The 23,560-nt window shown below is 43.6% G+C and overlaps 2 protein-coding genes across 4 annotated transcripts; one reads left to right on the top strand and one right to left on the bottom strand.

Moving 5' to 3' along the window:
* Positions 1 to 1,105: 1,105 nt before the first annotated feature.
* Positions 1,106 to 12,370, top strand: ENPP5 (ectonucleotide pyrophosphatase/phosphodiesterase family member 5). The gene is made up of 4 exons (XM_039695979.1): positions 1,106 to 1,263; positions 3,113 to 3,982; positions 7,059 to 7,235; positions 8,559 to 12,370. The coding sequence occupies exons 2-4, from the start codon at positions 3,118 to 3,120 to the stop codon at positions 8,927 to 8,929; spliced, it is 1,413 nt and encodes a 470-aa protein (XP_039551913.1). The 5' UTR covers positions 1,106 to 1,263; positions 3,113 to 3,117; the 3' UTR covers positions 8,930 to 12,370.
* Positions 12,371 to 14,772: 2,402 nt separating this feature from the next.
* ENPP4 (ectonucleotide pyrophosphatase/phosphodiesterase 4) lies at positions 14,773 to 22,835 on the bottom strand. Of its 3 annotated transcripts, none has more exons than XM_039695980.1 (4): positions 22,672 to 22,835; positions 20,139 to 21,000; positions 19,060 to 19,230; positions 14,773 to 16,629 (listed from the first exon to the last, which is right to left on the bottom strand). In XM_039695980.1, exons 2-4 carry the CDS (start codon positions 20,956 to 20,958, stop codon positions 16,265 to 16,267), a joined length of 1,356 nt encoding a protein of 451 aa, XP_039551914.1. In that variant the 5' UTR covers positions 20,959 to 21,000; positions 22,672 to 22,835; the 3' UTR covers positions 14,773 to 16,264. The 3 variants fall into 3 exon arrangements, with proteins under 3 accessions (XP_039551914.1, XP_039551916.1, XP_039551915.1); XM_039695982.1 differs by having other exon boundaries at positions 22,693 to 22,829; XM_039695981.1 differs by having other exon boundaries at positions 22,543 to 22,679.
* Between the last annotated feature and the right edge of the window lie 725 nt (positions 22,836 to 23,560).

Raw genomic sequence — 23,560 nt, 5'->3', positions numbered from 1 at the left:
ACATGAACTTTGGACTCATATTTAACACAGATCCTCAACCAGGAGAGGTGGGAAACCTAGCTTGGATTTTTGTACAGTTCAGCAGTTTAGATTCTAGTGGGATGGTGAAGGATAAATTTATTTTCATTCCAGGGCATATCTGTGGGTCTGGAGATCAAAAAGTGGGAAAAAGCATCTTCTGGGAAGCAAATGGAAAATTTAGAGCCTCAGAACACAAGCGGAGAAAAAAAGTCTGATAGAAAAACAGCAGAATCAATGCAAATTTTTAAATTATCATTATTATTTCCAACTGAAGAAGCACTTCCAGATATCCAGAGAATAAATTTTACTCCTTGTTTTACAGTCAGCCAAGCCAGCCCTGCCCAAGCTCTGTGACATGCACTAACACACTTACAACCCTTGTGACATCTGCGCAAGGGCTGTACCAGGGAACACCACCCGATGTCACCTCACCCGTGACCTGGGAGTGCTGGTGACAGCAGCTGAACCTGAGCCAGCTGTGCCCAGGTGGGCAAGAAGGCCAAAGGCACCTGGGCTGTACCAGCCACGGTGTGGCAGCAGGGCCAGGGCAGGGACTGTCCCCTGTGCTGGGCACTGCTGAGGTCACCTCAAGGGCTGTGTCCAGTTCTGGAACCCTCAGACCAGGAAGGGCATTGAGGGGCTGGAGCGGGTCCAGGGAAGGGAACAGAGCTGGGGAAGGGCCCGGAGCACAGGTCTGATGAGGAGCAGCTGAGGGAGCTGGGAAAGGGGCTCAGCCTGGAGAAAAGGAGGCTCAGGGGGGATATTCTGGCTCTGCACAGCTCCCTGAGAGGAGGGGACAGCCAGACCAGGGCTGGGCTCTGCTCCCAGGGAACAAGGACAGGACAAGAAGACACGGCCTCAAGCGGAGCCAGGGGAGGTTTCGGCTGGACATTAGGAAGAAAGTCTTCACAGAAGTGATGATTAGACACTGGAATAGGCTGCCGAGGAAGGCCGTGGAGCAACCGTCCCTGGAGGTGTTTAAGGAAAGACCGGACATGGCACTGAGGGCCGCGGTTCAGCTGACGCGGAGGTGCTCGGTCAAAGGCTGCATCTGTAATCTCAGAGCTCTCTCCCGACCCAAAACACGCCGTGCCTCCGTAGTTCCGTAATTAATTCCGTAATTGCGTGTCCCCCTCCCGCCGGGCCCGCCCCGCGCCGTCCCGCCCCGCCCGCTCTGAGTGACGGCGCCGGGGCCGCTCCCGGGCGGGGCCGGGTCGGACCCGCTGCTCCGCGGCCCCTCAGGTAACGGCGGCGGCTCCGGGCTCTGGCTCGGGGGGCTCGGCCTCCTCCGGCCGGGCTGGTGGGGGTGCGGGCGCTGCGTGTGGGGAATGGCGGCCTGGGCTCGGCTTTCGCGTGTGCCGGGCTCCGGCGGCCGCCGAGCGGGGCCCGCGGCGCTTCTCTGTCTGTCGTGTCCGTCCGTGTGTCCGTGTGGCAGCTCCTGCGCTTGGCAGGCCGGTGGGTTCGTCCCTCCAGAGCCCCTCGGGTGCCCGGAGCTTTGTGGTGCCCAGTTCTGCAGAGAGCCGGGTCCGGCCTCCTGCAGAGGCTGTATCCGCGGAAGAGCAGTATGAGAAGGCCTTGGGGAAAAAACAAACCAGCCGTCATTTATTATTTATTGAGAGCATGCAGTTAAGGAATTAGAATAATAGAATTAGAGATCATGCCGAGATCATCAGTCATGTAAAATTCAGAAGCAGAGACTTGATTTCACTTGAGAGGGCTTCAATCCATATTTGTCCCTCCCCAGAAGGGGAATTTATGGGCTATGTCTAATTTGGCAGCTGGGATTCCCATGCACACAACATTGTGTTGTCCCTTTGTCCTTCAGGTTCAGCTGGAAGAAATCCCCCATCAGGTGGATCTGAGGTGATCCATAGCCTTTGGTCTGTGTTGTTTGCTGAAAGGGGAATCATTCTCTGGAATGTCAGTTTGTTCTTAGCAGAGCTCAAGGTCTGGATTTTAATTTTGAGAGACACACAAGTTTGGTGTAACATTTGACTGTCTGCAAGTCGCAGAATGCTATAATCACAAAGTGGTGTGGTTTGGAAGGGACCTTAAATCTCATCTCATTCCAACCCCCTGCCATGGATAGGGACACCTTTCACCAGCCCAGGTTGTTCCAAACCTTGTTTAACCTGGCCTTGGACACTTCCAGGGATGGGGAAGCCACAGATCCCAGTCCATTGTTGCAGTGGTATTCAAATGCTTGTTATACCCTAATTTCTTATATTCACTAGGATATTTATGTACTCTGAGTATTAAGATAGGATTATTGGTTGCAAATTTCACTGTTTTCCAGCTGAATTTCAGTGGTGATTCAGTCCCAGAGGATTGCCGAAAAATGGGAACTTAAAAGGAACTGTAAGGAATATTTGTACTGCCCATATGCAGGATTGGGTTGAGCAATATCTGGTCTTGTGGTTAAATTATGCTCTTGAACAAAAAGTGAGGAATATTAGCATGAAATTTTAGGTCAGTTACAGACAGGGAAGTTCTGTGTGAGGGTTCTTACAGGGATCTTGCTTTGAGTAGGTATCAGTTTTGAACAAGAAATTGTTTGGGAAGAACAGGAGGAAACTGGGGCAGGGGAGCACAAGCCAATACAATGTGAAATTATGTGTCATATTTTGTCAGATAAGGACATAATAAGGACTGTTAGATGAGGAATTCCTGTCACAGCTAGGAGGAGTCAAAATCCTTGAGTGTTACAATCAGAATTAGAATCTCAGAATGGTTTGTTTTGGGAGGGATCTTAAATGTGATCTTGTTCCAACCCCCTGCCATGGACAGGGACTCCTTCCACCAGACCAGCTTGCTCAGAGCTCTGTCCAGCCTGGCCTTGAGCACTTCTGTGCATGGGGAGCCACAGCTTCTCTGGACCTGTTCCAGGGCCTCACCCCCTCACAGTAAATAATCTCTTCCTAATATCTAATCTAGCCCTGCCTTCTGGCAGCTTGAAGCCATTCCCCCTTGTCCTGTCACTGCATGCTTTTGTAAAATGTATCTTAGAGTGTATAAATACATAAGGAATATTTTAGCCACTCATTCTTAAAACTAAGTTATGACTTTGACAACTTCTGCCTCTGTCCCACAGATGCCATGTTGCCTCAGAAGAGGGGACAGGTACCTTCCAGAGTAGCCATGAGCAGTTATTGGAAAATCCTGGGAATTTTCTTACTCTCTCTTCCAAGTGCAGCGTCTCTGCAGCCAGCCCAGCCCAGGGTGCTGCTGGTGTCGTTCGATGGGTTTCGGTGGGATTACATCTACAGAGTGCCCACTCCCAGTTTTCACTATGCCATGGAGAACGGGGTGCACGTCAGGCAGGTGACGAACGTGTTCATCACCAAGACGTACCCCAACCACTACACCCTGGTGACAGGGCTCTATGCCGAGAGCCACGGCATCGTCGCTAACGAGATGTATGACCCCGTCCTGAACGAAACCTTCTCCCTGAACAAAATGAACACCCACAACTCCAAGTTCTGGGAAGAGGCCAGTCCAATATGGGTGACGAACCAGAGGGAAGGACACAAATCTGGTGCTGCTATGTGGCCTGGAACAGATGTGAAGATACATGGAGTCTTGCCTACACATTACATGCCCTACAATGAATCTGTTCCCTTTGAAGACAGGGTAGCAAAGCTCATTGAGTGGTTTACATCAGAAGAACCCATCAACTTTGGTCTCCTGTACTGGGAACAGCCAGATGAGACAGGACACCTTCTAGGCCCAGAAAACCCACTCATGGGAACGATAATCAGTGACATTGACAGAAAACTGGGATATCTCATTTCTGAACTGAAGAAAGCAAAGTTGTGGGATGTGATAAATGTCATAGTCACAAGCGATCACGGAATGTCACAGTCGTCCTCAGAAAGGCTCATTGAGCTTGATCAGTACGTGAGCAGGGAGCTCTATAAAGTCATCGACCACTCCCCCACAGTAGCCATTTTGCCAAAAGAAGGTAGGAGCTACAGCAGTAACGTTCCTGAGGAGGTACTTGAGTATCCAAACTTTATAGACTGAGTTGGTGGTAGCAGCACTGATGGCAGTAGGACACCAGCCTTGAACAAGGAGTAATTGCAGGATCCCTTTGTTCTTTTTCTGGGCTCTGTCAAAAGCCTGGATTAACTTTCAGAAAAAAAAAAAGGGAGCAAATCTGTTTGCTGTTGACTAATATTGCCAAGGATCCTTTAGTCCTTGTGAGAAGTAAGATAATCTAATGGCATTACCTGAATGGGACTCTAGATAGATAACACCTGAATGTTACATATCTTGCTTTTCATCAAGATGCTGAAGCCGTAGTGGAAGAATTATATTTCTAACTCAAACAGTAAACTGAGAACAGATGGGGATCTTTGATAAAAAGAAAGCCTGTGTTGGCTATTTGATTGGCTGCCAGCTATTGTAGTTCACTTGAGTTTTTCCCCCCGTCACGCTGAACAGCCAGCCAGTTACATTTGTACCATTTTTATTAAGATAAAGATGGGCAAGAACAACATTGGAATCAAAATCTGAAATCTGGTTGCAGTCATCTAAGGGTTGCTTGAGGTGTCAGGTGTATGTTTAGTGTCACTAATGCATCTGCTTTTTATTTTGATGATCAAGTACTGTAAACTACTTGGTGCAAAAGTGTAAACCTGGAAAATAACGCCCCTGCCCCATAAAAAAGTGCTAATTTGGAAGTTGAATTTCAAGGTGACCTTCTGGAAAGATGTTTTTAAAGAATACTGTAATATTTGCATCAGTGAATGATAGATAGCACTCTGTATTTAATGCCTAAGCAGGGAGAGTATTTTGCAGAATGAAGTGACCTGGAAGTCACTTAATTAAAGCATGAACAAATGTGTCTTGTCATTTTAAATTTGAAGAATACTCCAGATTCAAATGTGAGTATGCCCAAACTGAGGTCTCTGCTGCCTGAGCACAGTCAGGCCCTGTAGCTGGTTGCTTTTTCTCTCTGTGGTGATAAAAGAGCCAAGTTTGGAAGCTTCATCCCCACAGAGACAAACAGGTTGCCAAAGATGTTCTCATTAGCAAATAAAGAAGCTGTAAAAGCAAACTTCAGTGCTGACACTTCCCTAATGCAGTAAAGGAGAACTTTAAGATGGGTAACTTGATTCTCCTGTCTGCTAAATGCTGAAAAGAAACAGTATCTCTGATGCAATTAGATGACAGAACAATAAAAAAGCCATTCCAGTGGATCTCAGAAACAGCTTGGATTTGATTTGCCCAGAGATGCAGGAATTTATTACACTACCAATAAACAAGAATTAGTTTTGAGCATAGCTAAAATTCTTTCTTTCAGTGGTACCAGATGTGATTTTTATTATAAAACAATGACTTTTACTGTCAGTTCAGGTATGAACTAATATGTGCTTAAGTACATAACACTGATTCTTTGCCTGCTATTCAGTTTGTCTTTCTTAAATCAAGGGAATGGTAAAACTTAGTGAGATTGAGGAAAAGTTTGAATGCTTAAAAATGCAGCAATTTATTTTAACTGTTTGGTTGTCTATTGCTTCCCCAAGAGATGGATTAAAGCCATTATCTAACCATGCTAGTGTATTAGAGTGTGTGGGGAACTAATTAGATGTTCACAAAGAAGCTGTACCTGTACCACAGCTGGTGATGCTGGCCTTTTCCTTGCATTTAATATAAATACATTAATTTAAATCATTAGTAAAATCAAATTTGCTGTGTCTGGGGCTTGTTCTCCCTGCCATCCCATATAGAGAGCTGGCATAGCAAAATTCACTTTATTACTAATGTAGTCCTAGAAATGCTGCATTAGAGTCCCTCTTCTTGTTGCTGTAACTATCTCTGATACCTTCGCTTTTGCTGTCTCATCTTCACCTTTGTTTTGTGTCTTAATTTAGTGCCAGTTTTTTTGGTGCCAGTTTGACATAAGAAATAATGTGTTTCCTTCAGAATGTATATGTTAATGTATTTTCCTTCAGAATTTCTGTACTGGATTCTGAACTGAGGGGGAAAAGGAAAATGGTTTCTTTAGAAACGTTGGCCAATTTCTCCCAGATTTTTTTCATCGATATCCATTCAAAACTCCATGGATTCTGGGAATGGCAGTCTGAAAGGGGCCTGCAGACACACTGTGCATTCAACTGCACGTGTCACACAAATACTTGCCTAAGTCAGAGAGCTGAGGGTTTGGTGTGTCACAGGAGTGTGTTGTGTGCACTCCATGGCTCTCAACAGGAATCTGGCCTTAAGTGGAGGATTTGGTCAGATATTAATTCCTGCACTTGCTTCTCTGTTCCTGTTTGTTCTGGTTCCTCCAGTCTGTGCACTGGTGTTCCAGCCAGCTTGACCAACTGGTTGTGGCTCTTCAGTGGCTTTTACTGGAAAGGCAAGCTCAGAAACTGGAAATAAGCAAATAAAGAATTGAGGGTGGAAAATGCCATTTATTCAGTGTCAGTAGAGCTCTTGAGGGTTTGTGCTCACTGTGACTAGGGAAGGGAAAGGAGCAGGCACTGGGAATACAGAGTTGTAGCTCATGCTGTTAGCTGTTATTCAATAATAAAGGAAAGCAAAAACTGCTTTAAAATAGATGAAAAGTGTCACGTGTTGTCACATCCAGCTAGGTGACAGAATATGGCCTAAATGAAGCCATTACCTCACAAACTGGTTTAGGAGGTGTCTTTTTGCTTTGAGGCATTGCACAAAGCTAGAAGGGTTTGGTTCCTTTTCCAGGAGACAACTGAATGCTTCCTAACTCATTCCTGTGAAAGCTTACATTCTGGTAACTGAGAAATGAGGGATTTTTCTAAAATTAGCAAAGCAGTTATTGCTTGGGAACAGGCTGTGAAGTCTGGTGCTGAGGGGGATCTTACTGTGACTGAGGCTCTGGGTTTCTCACAGGAGCTTCTGTGCACACACTGCTGTTGTCTCTTACAGTTACAATTCACTTGTGGGGAAGTGCATTTTGCCCTCTTCTTTCAGCTGTATTTCAACTACTGATGAGTTCAGCAACACACTGATATGTTTAATTTTTGTCTTTTATCTCTTTTGTTTGTTTGAAGGCAAACTGGATGAAGTATATGAAGCTTTGGCCAATGCTCATCCCAACATGACTGTATATAAAAAGGAGCAGATTCCAGATAGATTTCATTACAAACACAACAGTAAAATTCAGCCTATTTTAGCAGTGGCTGATAAAGGATGGGAAATTGTGCAAAACAAGACTGATGGTTTTCTACGTAAGTATTCTGTCTTTACAGTGCTTTGCTTATCTTCCAAGGCAGGGACCTTATGTGGCACTTTCTCTCCTAGTATCAGCAACCAATGTTCATTTAAATTTTTGTAAGGCTGGGAAGGAAAACTAAAGTGTGTGAAATTTATAGTTTTTTCCCCTGATGGGATGGGAAGCACCCTGCTGTTAGGGGAGAAGGATCTGCACTTACTGTTTCTTTAAATACTGAACTTGCTGAGATAAGATCAATCACATGTTTTAGTGGCCCCATACTTGAGGTCTTTCAGGATGTAGCAAACCAACAAGCACTTCCTGAGAGAGTCGAAAGAAAGTTGCAACTGAATGTATTGAGTAGAGAGTGAGTAGGGTTGTTTTATCATGTTTTACTTATTTACTGGAGAAGGGTTGGGTTGGAAGATACAAGAACATTTTCTGAAAGTTCTCACCTTGTCTGGATGCTACACTTGGAGTAACCTATTGCTACAAAGAGTCTTTGGATATTGTGTTACTGCACACTGGTGATTTTTGTTTGTCTTGGATGAAAAAAATGCATTCTAGGTGATTTGGAGGAATAAAACCCCCAACACTTTGAAGTTCCTCACCTTGCAGTTTTGCGATTTATTAGAGGCAGCATGGAGGCAGTGAACTGTAACTTCTTGGTAACCCAAAATACAGGTGTTATATGGTCAGTTTTTACATTCCTAATTGAGAACCTTTTGAACTTTGCTGCTGGTTATGAACCTGAAGAGTGTTATCAGCAAGACTTAACAAGATTTTCAGTAGCTGCTGAGGGCACCTGCATGTGCCTGTGTGTTTGACAGGTTCCCAGTTTTTAATGTCCCTGTCAGGAATGGGCGCTGGACACCCACCAGTGAGTTCTTCCTTGTTGAGGAATTGATGGTGTCCAAAATTGGACAAAATGTCAAAGTGTCTCCTTGGAGTCACATGGACAGTCTGACTCTACGTGTTTGTTTTTTTTTTTTTAATTTTCTCTAAGAGATCTGGACCAGTTGCAAAGTTAGAGTTTTTCCTTGAGGAAAATCAAGGAAGTGTGGGTGTACACAGTGTGCCACTGACAATGCTGTTATTGCCAAATGAGCTCACTTTGTTTTCCCTCTTTGTTAAGTAGTGCTCTCTGTTGTGGGTTTTTAGGTATTTTCTCTTTGTAGATCTGAGATTTGGTATTTGCTAGGAGACATTTGTGCTGTCAATCAAAACAATCCTCTTTAAGGATGCTGTGCTTTTTCTGCATTCTGCTAAGTCTAGAAAAATGTTCAATGATTGTTTTGCAACTTTGGAATATTGACCTTTATCTATCTTTTATTTCTAGTTGGTAATCATGGATATGACAACACTATACCAGAAATGCATCCCATTTTTTTGGCAGTTGGGCCTGCTTTCAGAAAGAATGCCACCAAACAATTCATGAATGCTACGGACTTGTACCCCTTACTGTGCCATCTGCTTGGCATCAGCCCACTGCCCAACAATGGTTCCTTCAATGCTGTGAAGGATATACTTGCTGAGAAAGATCCTGGAGCCCGTAGAACAGATTCCTACTCCACTGTGGTAGGAGTCTTCCTGGGAAGCTTGCTTGTTTTGATTTTTACTGCAGTTTTTGTTAAGCATTTTGTCCTTGCCCAAGCAAATTCCATGCAAATCCGACCCACAGAAGCTGCCCAGCCACTGCTGCAAGATTAATAACAGCTGGGATTATTTCCTGTTTGAGGCTTAAAATAAGCCTATATGAAGAAAATAAACAATGGAGGTGGATTAGCATGAATATGTGGAGTGAAAGGAGATGGATGCTGATCCATTGGTACTCTGGGGTATGTACAGACCAGGGATAGAGAGAGAGCATGTTCCTGTTTCACACTGCAGCCACTTCATCTTCCAGGGCTGGAAGATATCCTGGGTAAACCTGGGAAGCTCTGTGTGTACGTAGATCTGTAGTGACAATAGACCTAAATACCTTATTATGGCTATTTTTAGGGAAATAACATCAACTGGGGTGCACTTCACAGACTATTAGATGGTGATTTAATTTCTCACCCTCTTTTTTGTTTTATTCTTTGAGGGTTTTTTTGAGTCTCTTTTTTTAACAAGTGACTGAATGGTACTAAACTTCTGTGTTAGTATTTTTCTTCCCTGCCCAAGGAAGCTTTTGCACAGATCACCATTACAGATAACTTGGTGGGTTAAATCCTGCAGGAAAGAACATGATTATTCAGCTAGGTCGTGCAGTGGTAGGTGTCTAAGTTTAGAGTTACATCTATTTCTTCAAATTACTGTGTTAACTGTAGCCCCAAAATACAAATCTTAAGCAGTATTGCCTTTAGCAATCAGCATTAAACTGCTAGATGCTTAAAACTTAATTTAAGTAAATAAAGGTTTTTACCACTTCAGATATGATTTCAGGTAAATCTAGGTCTTTACTTTTTTAAGTTTCCTGTACACTGCACTACATTTTCTAGGAGTTCCACGCAGCTGGCAGGATAAAGACATGTACAAGCACCACACCTGTATATCCAAATGGAGTGTTTTCTATTTCTGTGGTATTAAGGGAGGTGAATAAGTTAAGGAACAAGGATGCTCAGCCTGGTTTCAGAGTTCTGTCAGGCTTGTCCCTGGTCTGCTACTGGAGATTCTGAGTTTGACTTGTGTTTTATCTGCTCTGTCTGGGTAAGCCTTGGAATGTGATGATCAGGATTACACATGCAGTTTAAGGGGCAGATGTATAAATCTTAAGCCTTAAATGTTCTTAAATCTGAAAAAGCACACTTTAATAATAAAAGGTGTAAAACTGGAGTTTAATTTTCCAGAGGAAAACCTCTGTCAGGGAAAAATATGAATTCTGAGTCAACAAAAGTACATATTCTCATTTTGTGTGGCAATAAATCTTCTTGCTAGTGTAGCTGTGAGGTTTTTTTTTTGTGAGCTCACTTAAATGGTGAGAATCTGCTGACTAAATTTTGTATGAAAAATGTTCTGAAGTGAGAAAAGTTGTCTATTGTCAGACTTCTCCCCTTCTCCCTGTGAGATGACAGTATTTCTCAGCACTTTGTTGCTGAGTACAACGCCTGAAGGAGAAAGAAACTTTCAAAATTAGTGCAGAAGTAGCAGACTGGGTATTTTTAAATGCAATTTATGTCTGTATCCACAGCCCCCAGCAGAGGGCAAGGATGGGAACACCTCGGCTTTGGATGTGCTTTGCCAAACCAAGGGCATGACAGTCAGTGCTGCAAGGGGAGGCCTGGGGTACAAAATTCCTTTTGCTGGGCTAAATTCCAGACTTAGTGAAGATCTGTTGTGTTCCTCTGTGATGCCAGGGACACTTGCTTAGCACCAAGCTGTCTTGCAGGCAGATGTGGACATTTCCAGAGGCCACATTTGGGTGCAGTGAATGCTTCAGAGGGAAGGCAATGAAATAGCCCAACTTAAGGGTTATGCTGAAAGTTCAGCTGCAGTGGTAGCTTTAGGAAGGCAGGAAAAATGCAGGTCTGTTGGAAGACAGCCCTTGATTTGGGGGATGTATATGAAATGCTGTGAACTCCAGCTGACTCTGTGCTGTTACTGTGCTGTGAACTGCCTTGTTTTCCTGCATTGCCATTTTCTTAAGAAAACATTGAAGGAAAAGGTCTGTAAGGCTGATTCGTAGTGCACCTGCCCTTAGCTGTGCCTGAAGTTGAATTTGCTGGCACTGGTAAATCTGAGTGCTGCGGGGGCTCCAGCTGAACCACGACACCAGGAATGTGTTCACAGCAGTTTTCAGAGACCAGGGAAGTCTGAGCACAAACCCCAAACCTGAGAGTTGTTACCAATCCCTTCTCTACACACCTTCCAAAAAGTGGATGGCACTGAGTCCACCTTTTCTTGCCTATTTGCAGCTTAAAAATGAATTGTAGCACAATCATATTGTGTGTTTAAAGGAAGATCTTCAGGCTTTGATAAGGCAATAACAGTGACAATTGCCATAACAATGCCACAACCCTCACCTCTAGCTTCTGCACTTTGGAACATGTTGCTTTAGTAGAAATTCTTCTTATTGCAGTGATTTCATAGCAGTGATCATGGCAGATGTAACAATAACTGGGTTGTAATCTCAGAGCTTTTCCTTAAACTCCACTTTAGTTGTGGCAAGTGTAGTTCTATCATCAGGCAAAGTGACCTTGATTTTAAGGAGGGGGAAAGGTTTGTCAGTGTTGATCAGTCATTTGGGACTTAGATTTACCTGCCCAAATATGCAACAAGGACAGAGCAGTAGGTTTCCTCCAACAAAGGGTTTGGTAACAATAATACGAGAATAGGCTGGGGACACAAATGTGAGAATTGTTGATGTCATTATTCTGTATTGCACTGTGAGGCCCTTCTTTGAGGAGGGCAAAGTAAACCTTTGTAAAAAAAAAATAAGGGAATCTTGTAGCATTTGGGTATTTCCTTTATTCATAGGTGTATTTGCAGGTACCTCTTGGGTAGTTCCTTGTTAGGATATTTGCCCAACTGTTTCAAGTTACTGGGTGTGAGCTTAATGAAATTGAAAGCACAGATGATGCCACTGGAGAAAAGTAGCAACTTTTTCTCTGATGTGACATTTTGTCAGACACCTTTTTGGGTGGGGGGGAGGATGTGGGATTTGGTTTGTTGTGTATTATACTTTCTATGATGTACAAACAAGTTTATTGAAAAGAGAATTTGAGTACACAGTGTACTGCTTGTAACTTAAACTTGGAAAACAAGAATGATGCATGATGTGTTTCATTACTGACCTGTGAAGCATACAGATGTCAGATGTTTTCTTTGTTTCTTCTTGTTTGGAAATGCTGAAGTTAAAAGACATCTTTGCTATAATGCTGTCAAGCATGGAGTCCTGGCTTCATTTAAAATGCTTCTGGAAAACAAACTTGAACTGGGGAGAGGTGACTGGGGGAGAATGGTTTCAACTTGTATGCATCCCAAATATTCCTTTGACTCTGAAAAGTGTATGCCTTTGTTAAAAATAACTGGAAGTGTGATAGAAGTTTGGAATTTTAGGTCACAGTTCTTATGTAAGAGACTTCTTGTTTCCTACCTTGATGCTATATATGGAAAAAACAGCTATCAATTACCAATCGTGGGAATCCAATTTCTTTTACTAAAAAAAAATATTTTCCAGACTTTCTTGGTCAAGAGCTGCAGTAATACTGCTACAAGAAATGCAGTCTCAAAAAAGAAAACTTAAAACCAGAAAAATCAGATTCATTAAATCACTTAGGTTAGAAAAAAAAAGAAAACTTAAAACCAGAAAAATCAGATTCATTAAATCACTTAGGTTGGATAAGTCCAACCATTAACCCAGAACTACCAAGTCTGTTGTAAGATGAAAGGTTGTACAAACTCACTTTTCATACAATCATAGAATAGTTTGGGTTGGAGGGGACCTTAAAGATCAGCTCATTTTCAACCCCCCTGCTCCCCTGACCTCTGTCAGAAGTGTGAACAGCACAATTTTGATCTGCATGTGGGGAAAGGACAAATGTGCAGTGGTTGGGTCCTGTTGTTGTGTAAAATGGAAATTTAACAGGCTTACTTCCCAGTCTTCTTCCCTGCTTAAATAATGCCATGGATGCTGTGTTGGCCATATCTGTGCTGCTGTATAAACCTTTCATGGCATGTTTCCCCTACAGTAAAGGTGGTATAGCATTTATTAGATAGTAAACTACAAAAATTGTTGCAAGCACATTAAAAATATAAATTCAATAGTGGTACCAGCCTTTCCATAATGAAATCCTAATCTGAATCCTATTAACAAACCTCTATTACTGTTTTTTTGCAATAAAAGATGCTACCATGTTACAGCAAACATCTGTCCCTGTGGTCTGGTCCTTGGAGGTACACAAAGTTGGTTTATTTTCACAGGCAGCTTGTAGGCAGCAAGTTACTGAAAGCAGTGTTTCAGAGCTGTAGTCAGGTGAAATCAGCTCAGTTCTGGAACTGTTTCTGTGATGCCAGTGCCCAAAAAGCACAGGACCCCAGAGGGGTTTGGTTTAGGGCTGCTGTACCCAGTGTGGGGAGTCCTGTGTGGAGGCAGTTAATGTAACAAAACATCCACCTTCAGTGCTGGAAGTGTCACTAAATATCCCCTATTCCCCTCTAAACTGCAAAGCCAGCTAAGGATTAGGAACTTCCCTTGAATTAACCTGCCCTGTGTGACCACTGCTGAGTTGTGTCTATTTTAGCAAGTCATGAAATGTTGTCACAATCTACTGTCCCTTTATCACAGCCTTGAGGAAGCACAAGCCACAGCTTTGCTGTTCTTGCTCTGAACTGGCTGCCCAAAAGGAAATCAGCCACTGGCTTTCATGAGAAATACTTCACACAAACCAGAATGAGGCAGTGGAAATGGTTTGTCATGTTTAAGGCTCTGTTGTTAAGAATAATCATCCTTAAATAAATCAATTTCATGTCTTAAAGACAGAAAGGTATTTTTTCTAGGTTCTCTTGATTTGTACATGATCTGTATGAAACTGGATGTACAAGAGCTACTGTGAAACCCTTTGTGCCAGGAAGAACACTCAGCACCTTTACAGACTACACCAGTTCTTTGGAAATGAGAATACTCAGCAGTGCAACTGGAATATAGTTTATCTTACTTAACACTTAAATTTCCTCTTTAAACCCTTTCCACAGTAGCACTGTCTCATCTTCTTGCTAAAGGGAGGAGGAACAGAGGGTGATGAGGATTCCCACCAGACACAGCCACTCACTGGTTTCACAGCAGCTCAGTGCCTGTAGCAGTTCTCATCAGAAAGGGCTGCCTTAGAGCTAGGAGGAGAAATGCATTTAGCCCTTGATTTCCCCAGCTGTAGCAGCTTTCCTCTTTCAGGTCAGAGTTCTGCCATCCTGCTTCAGTCAGCATTTACAGTTCTGGTCACCAGGGCTTTGCTGGTAACTTTGCCACCTGCCTGGGAGGGGATGCACAGAGGAACTGAGAGCACATCGACCACTTGCTGTGTAACAGCTGCTGGGGGGAAGGAACAGAGTGGAGAAAACACTGTCCTAATCAGTTTTAGCTTCTAGAAAAGAACCCAAAACTGAGAGGTAGAGGACAGCATGTTTGCCAGAAAGGTACACTCAGTCAAGCTTTTCTAAGTACAGGTGATGCACAGCATCTCCAGCAATTCTCTGACTGACCCTCTGAGAACCCCACTCTGGATTAGAAGAATTACCAGAATCTAACAAAACTCTCTCCAACATAGGAATTCAAGCATCCTCCCTTCCACAGCCTATCTAAGCCTAGGTTCTACCCTGCAACACATTCCCGTTGTAGTTACTCATTAACCTGACCTCTTGGTGCATGTAATTAATTAATTAAAATATGGCAGGAGGAGGAAGTGACTCTGTGTTCAGTCCAGCTACTGCTCTAGAATATCAACAGGCTAAAATCCAGCACAGATTTTTCAAGGGGCCTGAGCCTTTTTCAATTAATCTGAAATCTTTCAAGTTCAGATTAATTTATAGTAGTAAGTAATAATTGGAAGTTTGAAAAAAAAAAAAGGCAGAAGTAGTTAGGTTTTGGACTGTGTTTTTAATCAAGTACAATGGAATCCCTAGAGAGGAAGACACACATTACTGAAACTTCCACACATTTGTAAAACTCAAGTTTATTTTTTCCAGTAGGCAGTTCAAAGTAACCCCTTCCCTCCAAAGTTCCTGCTCCTTCCCTGCTGGATCACTAAAAGGCTGTGGCTAACATCAAACTGCAATGAACCTGAAGCTGTGAAAGAGAAACCCCATTGCTACCAGGTACCTCTGTCACTTTATTTTTAAAGTCATCAGACTTGTAGGAAAAGGACTTGATAACTGTAGTTCTCTTTTTGGATTAGCAGTAACAATTTCATCTCACTGAAAGTTAAGGTACCATTTAAGGATTTCTCAATCAAACTGTTTTTTATAGCAAGTTACTACATGACCATTAACAAAGAATCAAGAGTTTCAATTAAGAGAACAGTTAGCTCTGGTCTTCAGCAGGAATTTGCATCTATGTACCTCAAGCATTACAGATAATTTATTTTTTAAGTTAGTATCTGCTAACTTCTTCTTTTAAATTTCTGGGGTTTAAAATATGAGTTTGAAATCCTTGCTTGATGACATGCACATCAAACTTTCAGTTTTTGCTTTTTAGCAAAACAACCTTCAAGAGACAACCATGAGCTGGTACAAAGGGCAGAACCACCTTTATCTCAAGATGACCTTCAGCACAATTTACTCCCGAGAAATTTTTGATAGGGTTCAGGAGCAGTGATTTTACACTGCAGCTGATGAAACTGGGTAATTCAAATTCAAAGACTCCCAAGTTAAACTGAATTTCTTGAGATAAGGCAGTAGTGCCATCCCAGCTGGACCTGTGGATCTAAATCATCCAGAGACACATATCCAGAAATATCAGAGCTACCTGCCTAGGCTTGTAAAGGGATGAACCACATATTTTATTGCTCAAAATAGAAGAGATATGCACCAGTTTTTTAATCCCTGACTTCTATTTTCTTTCTCAGAAATTTCTTGTCATATTGTTGACTTGGGGTAGAAACAGAAGTCTTGGTTCTTCTCTTTCCCCAAATTTAAGGGCACACCAAAATATACTCTCTAAACAAAACCACCTCCTAACTCTCAATAAATTTTTCTTTCCAACACAGGTGTAAGAACACTAAAGTAGTCAATATTAATTTAATACAAAAAAGCAATTATTATTTACAAATATTAAAATTCACTTTGTCTATCCTGGCTAGTCACACTCTGGAGTCTCCTTCTGAAAGCATTCAGAGGCTTGAATGAAAAACTAAGCATCCTTATTTTGTTAAGCATCTCTTCCAGTAAAAAGCCACCCGTTCTCTCTATGGTTATGAAAATATTTTTATATTACACTAGTCACACAAGTCAGCAGGATCTGGCTGTACAGTATTTTACACAGATAAAGTGCATCAAACAAAGAATGCCATCCAGTGCAAATTGAAACTGTTCTCCTGAAATCACAAGGTGGGAAGCGAGGCTCCCTCCGCGCTATCCAATCAAAGGATCATCGTCATCGCTCTGTAACTGGAGCCGGGCAAAGGGCCGGGAGGGAGCCACTCTGTTCTTGGAGATGATGATGATGCAGGTGAAGGTGCTGAGCACCATGAAAACCCCGATGACGATCCCGATGGCCTCAGGGACGCTGATGCACCACTGGTCAGCCAGCAGGCACTTGGTGTTGGCGAAGGTGCCGTTGTGCGGCCGCGGGGCGAGCCCCAGCACGTGGCACATCATGGGGTAGATGTCCACGTTGTCCAGGCGGCCGTGGCTGGAGCCGCGCCGGAAGGCCGGACCGCGCGCGGCCAGGAACGGGTGCATGCTGGGCAGGGCGTTGTCATAGCCGTGGTCCCCCACTGCAGAGCAGAGCACACAGTTACTGTCACGGCCTCTGCTGCAGAGCCACTGCTCCCTTCCCCGTCTCCCCCACCCCCAAAGCATGTGTGCTGACCAAAGGTCAATGCACTGCATAAAAGCAGTTGTTGGATCAGCCGTATAGGGAAGCCAGAGTTCCTTCCTTCTTCCCCCAAACCCCACAAGTCTTTCCATACTGGCCTTTCCCCATGGTTCTCCCTCCTATTAACCTCTTTTCCTTTCAGTGCTTAACATTTCCAGTGTTCCCCTTGCCATTCTTCATGCCAAAGTTGAAAAGGAGGTTGCCATTCCACAATGAGTCAGTTGGATAGAATGCAAATTTTTACTCCTCCTCCTTTTACTAGATTTTGGAAAGTCATCTCTCCTTGCAGAGTGCACACTTTAATTATTAAAAATCAGGCACTTTCCCTTGATAGTGTTCAGTTCAAGCATATTAAATACCCTCAAGTCATGCTTATCAGGTAAAGTACTTCAGCTGAAGGGGTACCCAGAGAGTCAAAACCCAAAGACAAAGGATCACTGTGCCTCTGGCAGGCTCACAGCAAAACCTCTGTGGCTATAAGGTCAGGAGAATTGCCAAATCTACATGTGGTAGATTTTTAAGATGGACTATAAATAGCTAAAGAGCAGCTATTGTCAAATTTCCTAATAGCATTCCTGAAAAACCTGTCCAAGGTGCCAGAAGTCCCTCACAGCACAGTATTTGAGTAGACTGCATTTGAGTCCATTTCTTAGTAACAGTGGAGGAATATCCCTGAGAACTGTTTCCTTGGGTGCCTTCCTGAAGCTTCTGATGCAAAACATCCAGATTCCAACTGATTATGTCACACTCACCACTTCAGTGAGCTTCCATTAGCCTTTTTTAATGTTTTCCACCATTCTGTTTGTTACCACATCTTGTTTGCTTTGACTCATGTTTCTAGATTGTTTTCCCTGCCTTTTACTACTTGTTTGTTCTGAACAGAGCTACTCCAAGTTCCCTCTCCAATTAAGTTCCCAGTTTTTCACCTATGAAGTAGGATTCTGGTATGTGGAGTTACTGGTACACTTGGCAATCACTCTGCTGCCACTTTGTCCATGAAGACAATAAACCTTAAACAGGCCTTTAAGCTAAAACCTCCCCTGATTCTGGGAAGCCTTCACAAATAAAATTGATTTGAAATGAGATTTATTTCAGCTGATACAATGCTGTTCCTTATAAATATTCACTTATTATTTTTAGGTACATGAAATTGAATCTAAGCAGAAACAAGAAAAAAGAAAAAATGCTACATGTTGCCAAAGTATTATTTTTAGGTACATGAAATTGAATCTAAGCAGAAACAAGAAAAAGAGAACTCTGATCAGAGAACACCTGTGCTACATGTTGCCAAATTCAACATAATTAAAATATAAATGCATCCTGCATTAAAAAGCAGGACTTCTATACAAATACTGAAAAAACCTGAACTTAATTCTGCAAAGGGCAGACAGTAAGATCAGCCAAACTGGGTGTAACCAGGATTTTACACCACTCAACACCCTGAGTCTAACAGCAGTTGTACAGGGAAGAATCCAGCAGGGATATCCCTGACCAACCAGCCCGAGCTGTTGGCTGTTCAGAAACTTCCCAGAAGTTGGTACTTTTGTATTTAATTTCTATTAATGGATTTTCCTACCAAGAATCTGTCCAATCACTTTCTGAACACACATATTCATACACAAATGAGCCTTCATCTGCAACCAGAATTACAGGTTGAATTTTCATACCATTAAAACAAGGAAATCTATCTGGAATTTCTTCTTTGAAAGTCACTTTCATGTGACTGTTGCATTTTTTCTGTAAATTATCCATGCCTCTTGCCTGCCAAAAAAACCCTGCATGTGGAACACATGGAAATATACACACACATACAAAAACATATATATGTATGTGTAATTTGACATTCTAGCAGGAAGAAAGTGCACAGCTTAGCAAGACACTGAGAAGTGACACCTGTTGAGTTTTGTCTTTCAAACATGCTGCTGTGTTCCTACTATTTTTAGTATTCCCTGCCATTTATTTTCATTCCCTAGAACATGTACTGCAACATTAAATGTTGTATGTTGCATGTTTCTGTTTATTAACCCCTCATATGTAGTTTATAAATCACACTCCAAGGAAAGCTTGAGACAGACTGCTAATCTGCCTAAGATAACTCAGACTATGAAGTCAAACATGACAAAGTGTTTCAGCCAACAGAATATTCCCCATCTCCTCCTCACCTGTTAAACACTCCAGGCTCAGGCTGAGAACGTTCTAGAAAATGCTGCACTATTCCTAAACCTGCAGAGTGCCAGGACTCCCCTTGCTAAATGAGAACCTCCTGCAGCTGGCTGGAATAGAAACAAGGCAGTTTACCCACACAAACCACAGAGGAACACACACTTACACTTGGAGAGGGACTCGTTCTGTACAATTGTCCAGCCTTCATCTGCAACCAGGATTATGGGCTGGATTCTCTTGTGATGGCGATAATGGAATCTGTCTGGAATTTCTTCTTTCAGATAAACCTTCATGTGACTGCTGCAATTTTTGAGTAAGTTATACACATCTTCTTTGTCTGCCAAGGAAAATATTGCACATGAAACAGCTGGAAATTAACTCCTGCTTACTACAATTATCTGTCATTAAACCTGAGATCCATCATTTCAAAGTAATTATTTTAAAAAAACCACATAGAAAAGGATTTTTTTTTCATGTCCCTTATGAAATATTGCAATGGTTGAGGTGAATTTCAAAATTTGCTTTCATTTTAAATCAGACGCCTCCCAGATGTGGGTTTGGACCTACAACTCAACTTACCATCTGGGCTTGAAGGGCAAAATTCAAGCAAAGAAATCAAGAGAAAGCAATCACCCCCTCAAGTAGTCACTATTTTATCCAATGCGGTAATCTTTTTTCTTTTTTTTTTTTTTTTTACTGTAGGAATCTCTTTGTTCATTAGTCTGGCCACAGAGAGGCCAGAAATGTCATGATTTCAGACATGCCTGCTGGGGACTACTCCGAGACAAAAATGGAATTCATGGTACAAAATCTTGAGTTTCACTCAAGTGGTAAAACGATCAAAGTTCAGACTAGATTCTTGGAAATTTACACAATGACTTTTTTATTCTGAATAAACACATGGGTTTATTTCATGCTCACTGTAAATCACAGCTGCATAGATTAGGTGAGCAGGCAAACTAAGTACTACCTACTTTCTCAACCACCTGTACCAGGGTGATCCTTATCAGTCACAGCAATTTGACAAGAAACTCTCCTTGTCCCACTGATTGCCAAAACAAACTTCCAAATAAAAACAAACCATCATTCTTTAGCTTACTCCTTATGTCAGAGTTTTGCAACATGAACTCCATAAGTTTTGCAAAATATTAGAACAGTCTAGCATACTCTGCACTTTTTAGAGGCAAGATAAGCAAGATTTAATTCTCACTATATGCCTTAAAAAATAACCAAACCCACACATACTCTGCCGTGGCAGCACTGCAGCAACAGGAGTCCTGTCTATCAGGGTGTAGTTATTGCGCCCGATGCATTCATCCAGGACAATCAGCTTCTCTGCAGAACAGGAGGCCATGCCATGGTCACTTGTTATTATGACATTTACAGTGTCCCACAGGCCCGATGCCTTCAGTTTGTTCACAAGGAAGCCAACATGTTTATCCACTTCTTCCAGCACTCTGTGCATGTTCTCGGTGTCGCCTGGGCCGTACTTGTGCCCGCTTGCATCCGGTTCTTCCCAGTAGAGCACAGCAAAATTGACCACTGGGTCAGAGCTGTTCAGCCACTCCACAATTCTCTCCACTCTCTCCTCAAACGTCACAGAGAAGTTGTATTTCATGAAGAAATGAGGGGTCATGTTGTTGATTTTTACATCACTACCGGGCCACATTGCAGCAGCACTTGCTCCCTTTCCCTGCTGTTGATTTGTTACCCAAATTGGAACTGCATCATTCCACCAGAAGGGATCTGAATCGTTGAACTGTGAAAAATTTTTCTTGGCATCTGCATCATACATGTCATTAGCCACAATGCCATGGCTCTCCTCATATAAACCTGTCACTATGGTGTAATGGTTTGGGAAGGTCTTGGTGATAAAAACATTGATGACTTCTTTTACAAGCACACCATCCTCAATGAACTCCTGGAGATGAGGAAGTTTGTAGGTTTCCAAGTAATCAGCCCTGAAGCCATCAAAGGACACGAGGAGCAACTTGGGTACCGAGTCACCAGCCGAGCAAGCACAACAGAGAATTCCAGCAAAAAATAACATCAACATCGAGCTCATTGTGGAGACTTTGAAGTGCTTCCAGCAGGCAATCAGATGCACCTGAAAAATTTAAATAGACAAGGCATGTAACCAAAACAATTCTACTGTGACCAGTTTAACTAGCTACACATTATATACATCTTCCTTCCAGAGGGTAATTTCAAAACACCCAGTCTAAACAACCACTCAGGTCAACAGTGGATTTCCCTACTGACTTCAGAGGTTTCTCACATATTGTCACAGTTTTTCATATATTAAAACAAATGTGCAGTGAGATTTTTTTCCACTGAAGACTAAATGAAAGGAAGAATTGTTTTCTTTTGATCAGTTACTCCATTGTTGTGTGTGTCCTATTCCAATTCTACATTCCAAGACAGAAAATCAGTATTTTTCCTCATGTTCAAGCACAGGCACAAGCACTTGAACAGCTCCAGACCCACATTTAAGAGTCCTCTGCAGCCCTAAATTCTTATTACACATCACTGTTCATGTCAGAAGCCTTTTTCCTACTATAATTGTCGTTTTCCTTTTTCATCTCAGTTTTCCTTTTATGCTTTCCACCCTGTAGAGTTGCTGGAAGACTTTTCAGCCTTTCAACAGTCCCATTTACTCATTGCTCGTTCCATACACAGAACTGCCAGGAGTAACTTCTCCTTTCCTTCTAAGCTGTTCTACATCTACCATAACAGCATTTAAACCTGCCCATCTTATACCACACTTTTCTCTCCATGAAAAAAACAAAATTAATAATCTTAGCTGTGAGGTAAGTATTTCTCAGCAAGGAATTAATGATTATGAGTGCCAGCTACAATCTGTAAGCTTTGACCCTGTCTTAATGTATTATGTGTGACTAAAGCACTTTGTTGAGGAAGCTACAGAACGATGCTCTCAGTCTTTAAAAAAGAGGAAGTGAAGCTCCAGGTTTCACAAACCCTTCTGCAATGTTGTCAGGCAGTGAATTTGCTTCTCAAGAAGAGCCCCGTTCCAGCAATTTTTCCCTTTATATTTCTTTTATCCTTTATCTTCTTTTATGTGCAGACAAACTGTGATTCTAGGAGGCACAGCAGCTGCCTTCCTAACATTTTTAATATCAACCTTTTCCCACAAACTCCTTAAAACGGCAGGTTTATTTTAAAGGTGTAAGGCGCTTTAATGTTAGCTGCAGCTTTAGCAGTGACGGGAATTCAAAGCACAGGAAGCCACCCCCCGCCCCAGTGTCCCTCCCACAATTAAACTGTCTGCAGAAGATACAAAAGTTACAAGGATTGTCAAAAACAGCATTAAGGCATCTCTGAGCACCGAGGACTTGGAGGACACGCGCCTTTTAAAGGAAAAAAAAAAGGAAAAAAGAAACGGGAAGCGCAAGCGGCGGCGAGATCAGCCCTTCGGTGCTGCCAGGTGCTTTAGAAAGCAGAGCCAGGGTTTCCCACAGCGCAGCGAGAGGCAAACCCGCAGCGCTCCCCGGAACGCTCCGCAGCTGCTCAGCGCTGCTTTTATACACAAGTGGCACGTTCTAACCCAAAATTAACTCTGCCCCAGGCACACCCCGCAAAGCAGCCCCGCCGAGAAACACCACCAGCACCAGTCCGCCTGCCCCCGAACCTCCCGGCCAGGTTTTGGAGTCGCTCGGCTGGGTCAGAGCGGAGGTTATCCCGCCGGCACAGCGCGCACACGCGGCACCGCCGACCAACCGGGCGCTCCGCGTCGGTTTCCCCCGCGCCTGTCCCTCACCCGCACTCGGAGCGGGCTCACCGTCCCCACAGTGACAGCCCGGTCCCCACCGGGGCCCCACGGTGCGGTCGCGGTCCCGCTGCGGCTCTGCTCGGGCCGGGACGCGCGGGCGGCACCGGAGGTGACCGGGGGCAGCGCGGGTGGGGGCTCGGCGCCTGCGCAGCCCCAACCGGCAACTGACAGGCCTTGAGAGGGGCGCGGGAGCTCGCCGGGGAGCGCGGCCTCCGCCCGCTGTGATTGGCTGCGGGCCCGCTGGCGGGAGATCCGATTGGCTGCGGCGCGGGGGGCTGGGATGAACGGCGGGGGGGCGTCCGGGAAGTGGGGGGCGGGCGATGAGAGGGGTTGTGAGGAGGCCGTGAGGGCTACGGGGGCAGCGGAGAACTTCCAGTGTCCCAGGGTCAATTAGATGGAAAAAAGCTCTGAGATTATCGAGTTTAATCTATGGCCGATCACCACTTTCTCAACTAGACCATGTCTCTCAGTGCCGCGTCCAGTCTTTCCTTATACACCTCCAGGGGCAGTTATTCCACCGCTTCCCTCGGCAACCCGTTCTAATGTCTAAGTGTTGAAGCACCCTTTTTGTAAATAAATTATTCTTAATGTCCAACTAAAAACCTCCCGTGGTGCAGTTTGAGACTATGACCTCTTGTCCTGTCCTTGTTCCCTGGGAACAGAGCCCGACCCCACCTGGCTGTCCCCTCCTGTCAGGGAGCTGTGCAGAGTCAGAAGGTCCCCCCTGAGCCTCCTTCTCTCCAGGCTGAGCCCCTTTCCCAGCTCCCTCAGCTGCTCCTCATCAGACCTGTGCTCCAGAGCCTTCCCCAGCTCCGTTCCCTTCCCTGGACCCGCTCCAGCCCCTCAAGTCCTTCCTGATCTGAGGGTTCCAGAAGTG

Source organism: Passer montanus, unplaced genomic scaffold, assembly GCF_014805655.1.
Source record: "Passer montanus isolate IOZ18808 unplaced genomic scaffold, ASM1480565v1 scaffold94, whole genome shotgun sequence".
NCBI lineage: Eukaryota > Metazoa > Chordata > Aves > Passeriformes > Passeridae > Passer > Passer montanus.
The sequence above is the reverse complement of the archived record's forward strand: the minus strand, read 5'-3'. Positions and strand labels throughout refer to the sequence as shown.